This window comes from Perkinsus marinus, assembly GCF_000006405.1.
Source record: "Perkinsus marinus ATCC 50983 genomic scaffold scf_1104296935738, whole genome shotgun sequence".
Classification (NCBI taxonomy): Eukaryota; Perkinsozoa; order Perkinsida; family Perkinsidae; genus Perkinsus; species Perkinsus marinus.
In genome coordinates this window covers 1-1932 of record NW_003214340.1, presented here as the reverse complement: position 1 = coordinate 1932, position 1932 = coordinate 1, and the positions used below count along the sequence as shown (strand labels likewise).

General features: G+C 44.7%; 1 protein-coding gene across 1 annotated transcript; it reads right to left on the bottom strand.

Annotated features, from left to right (window-relative positions):
- Positions 1-231: 231 nt before the first annotated feature.
- Positions 232-889, bottom strand: Pmar_PMAR010827 (Microsomal signal peptidase 18 kDa subunit, putative; the record flags this gene model as incomplete). The annotated part of the gene is made up of 5 exons (XM_002783869.1): positions 232-305; positions 350-406; positions 550-611; positions 660-736; positions 780-889. Coding segments are annotated over 5 exons (380 nt in total), but the record flags the coding sequence as incomplete, so codon positions are not given.
- Positions 890-1932: the final 1043 nt, after the last annotated feature.

Sequence of the window (1932 nt, the reverse complement as noted above, 5' to 3'; positions counted from 1 at the left end):
ATTGTTCCACCATACCACTCCTTCGGCACATCTCACAGGTACAAGCGCATTCTACCACCACTATTAAAATAGCTCCATATCGCCCCACCCTGAGGATCTACTCCCACTACTGCTACCCCAGATATTACTTCAACCAAGGGTAATCATTGAGCCATATAGTGGCCATTCCTGCATAGGGTAAAAAACTAAGCAGACAAGTGATTGCTCATACCACACCGACAACAACTTCACCCTTGGGCCCTTCCCATGATGTTCTTTCGCTCAATAAACAGCTGACCGTAGTTATACAAACCACGATCATCCACCTATTTCACAAGGGATGATCTCCAACTCGAACATACCGCTCTACCATATTATTATCTCCTTTCGTCAATATACGGACGCGACCGCTCTCCTCTTCGTGAACCTGCTATGTTCACTTTCCTCAGCTGCTAAGCTCAGGAGGCTATATACGAACTAGGATAGAAGCGTTCAGAAACCAACGAAAATTTTTCCCCAAACTTCCCCTACCGATGCATTCACTCCTCTCGCCTATTACCCGGTACTCACATTGACAATTCGGTGAACGATGGGGATATCGCGACCATCAATAGAGAAGACAGACACGTCACCTGCAGAGACATGTGTGAAGACAGCGAAGCAATTCAAGAAGAGTTTACCGGGTTCGAAAGGATCCTGTGTTTTTAGTGTTAAAAAAAGTATATCTCCTCTGTGAAAGCCAGGCTCCATCGAGCCACTGATGAAGCGTGATGAGTTCGAAGCGCCACCTTTTGCATTACCTCAATACCACAACAATGGGACTTTCTGAGCCCGTGTATAGCATGATGCCTTTCCATAGCATCAGGGCTGAGAATACCACACATGCCAAGTTCAGAGTTGACGTGAAGAACTAAAGGGAAGGAGATGCTCTTGATGGAATCCAATTCATCAGTTCAGTGATATACAGAGTCACCCAGGAGCCTAGTGAACACTACTAAGAGGCCAGGAAAAGCTCCGCTAGTGTTCTGCAGTACAGTTTTCAATGGCATCGAGGCATTCACAGTGTCGATACGATATGTGAAACTTGAAGATGACACATTGTAGACTCAGTCTACATTGTGACACAATTCTCAGTCAATTCTCAGGAATCTCAGTCTACTAGACTGAGATTCCGAGCTATATAAGGATCAATCATTGGGACAAGGAATGATCTGCCATTTCGATGCTTCTGCCCTTAGAACCACCAACATGGCAATTAACACGATATAGTCTCCGTTAATGTGTGGCATTAAGTAGAAGGTCAGATTCCCATGGCCTCACTCACCCTTCTCGGATTATGCAGTACCGATTTGAACTCCTCCGCATACACTCCCAACATGTTGCCGAAGGATGAATAATGAGCGAAAAAGAACTTTTAAAGAGCTCATGCGGACAGCCAGATCTCGCGAAACTACTTTTCACCACTCAGGAAATATAGCCCGATCCCACTTCAATTTTCTGTATATAACCCGAACAAACCCGAAACGATATCATCTGAAGCAGTTGTGAATGGACAGTTTAGTTGCTGCTTATGAAAGGATAATGTTACAAATAAGAACTCACAAGTATCGTGAAAAGGGTAACACACACCTCAATGAGATGTACAATCTCGTGACACATTCTTGCGCCACTTGGTGTGAAGTCTCGGGATTCGAATGCTGATTCGATGCAGCTGATTCAGTGTGATGTGAGCGTCGTTGAGTAGTGTCCACCCGATGCTGTATCCCATATACACAACCTAGCTCAAGCATGTGATGCTACGGAGGCAAGATACTGATTAAAGCTCAATGCATCACAGTCCTTCTGTACATTTCGAATCGAAGCCACATATATTTTAAAGATCTAATTCATTTTCGATACCATCAATATCGTCGGAACGCGCGAAGTTGGAGGTACGACTCCGAAACGGGAAGA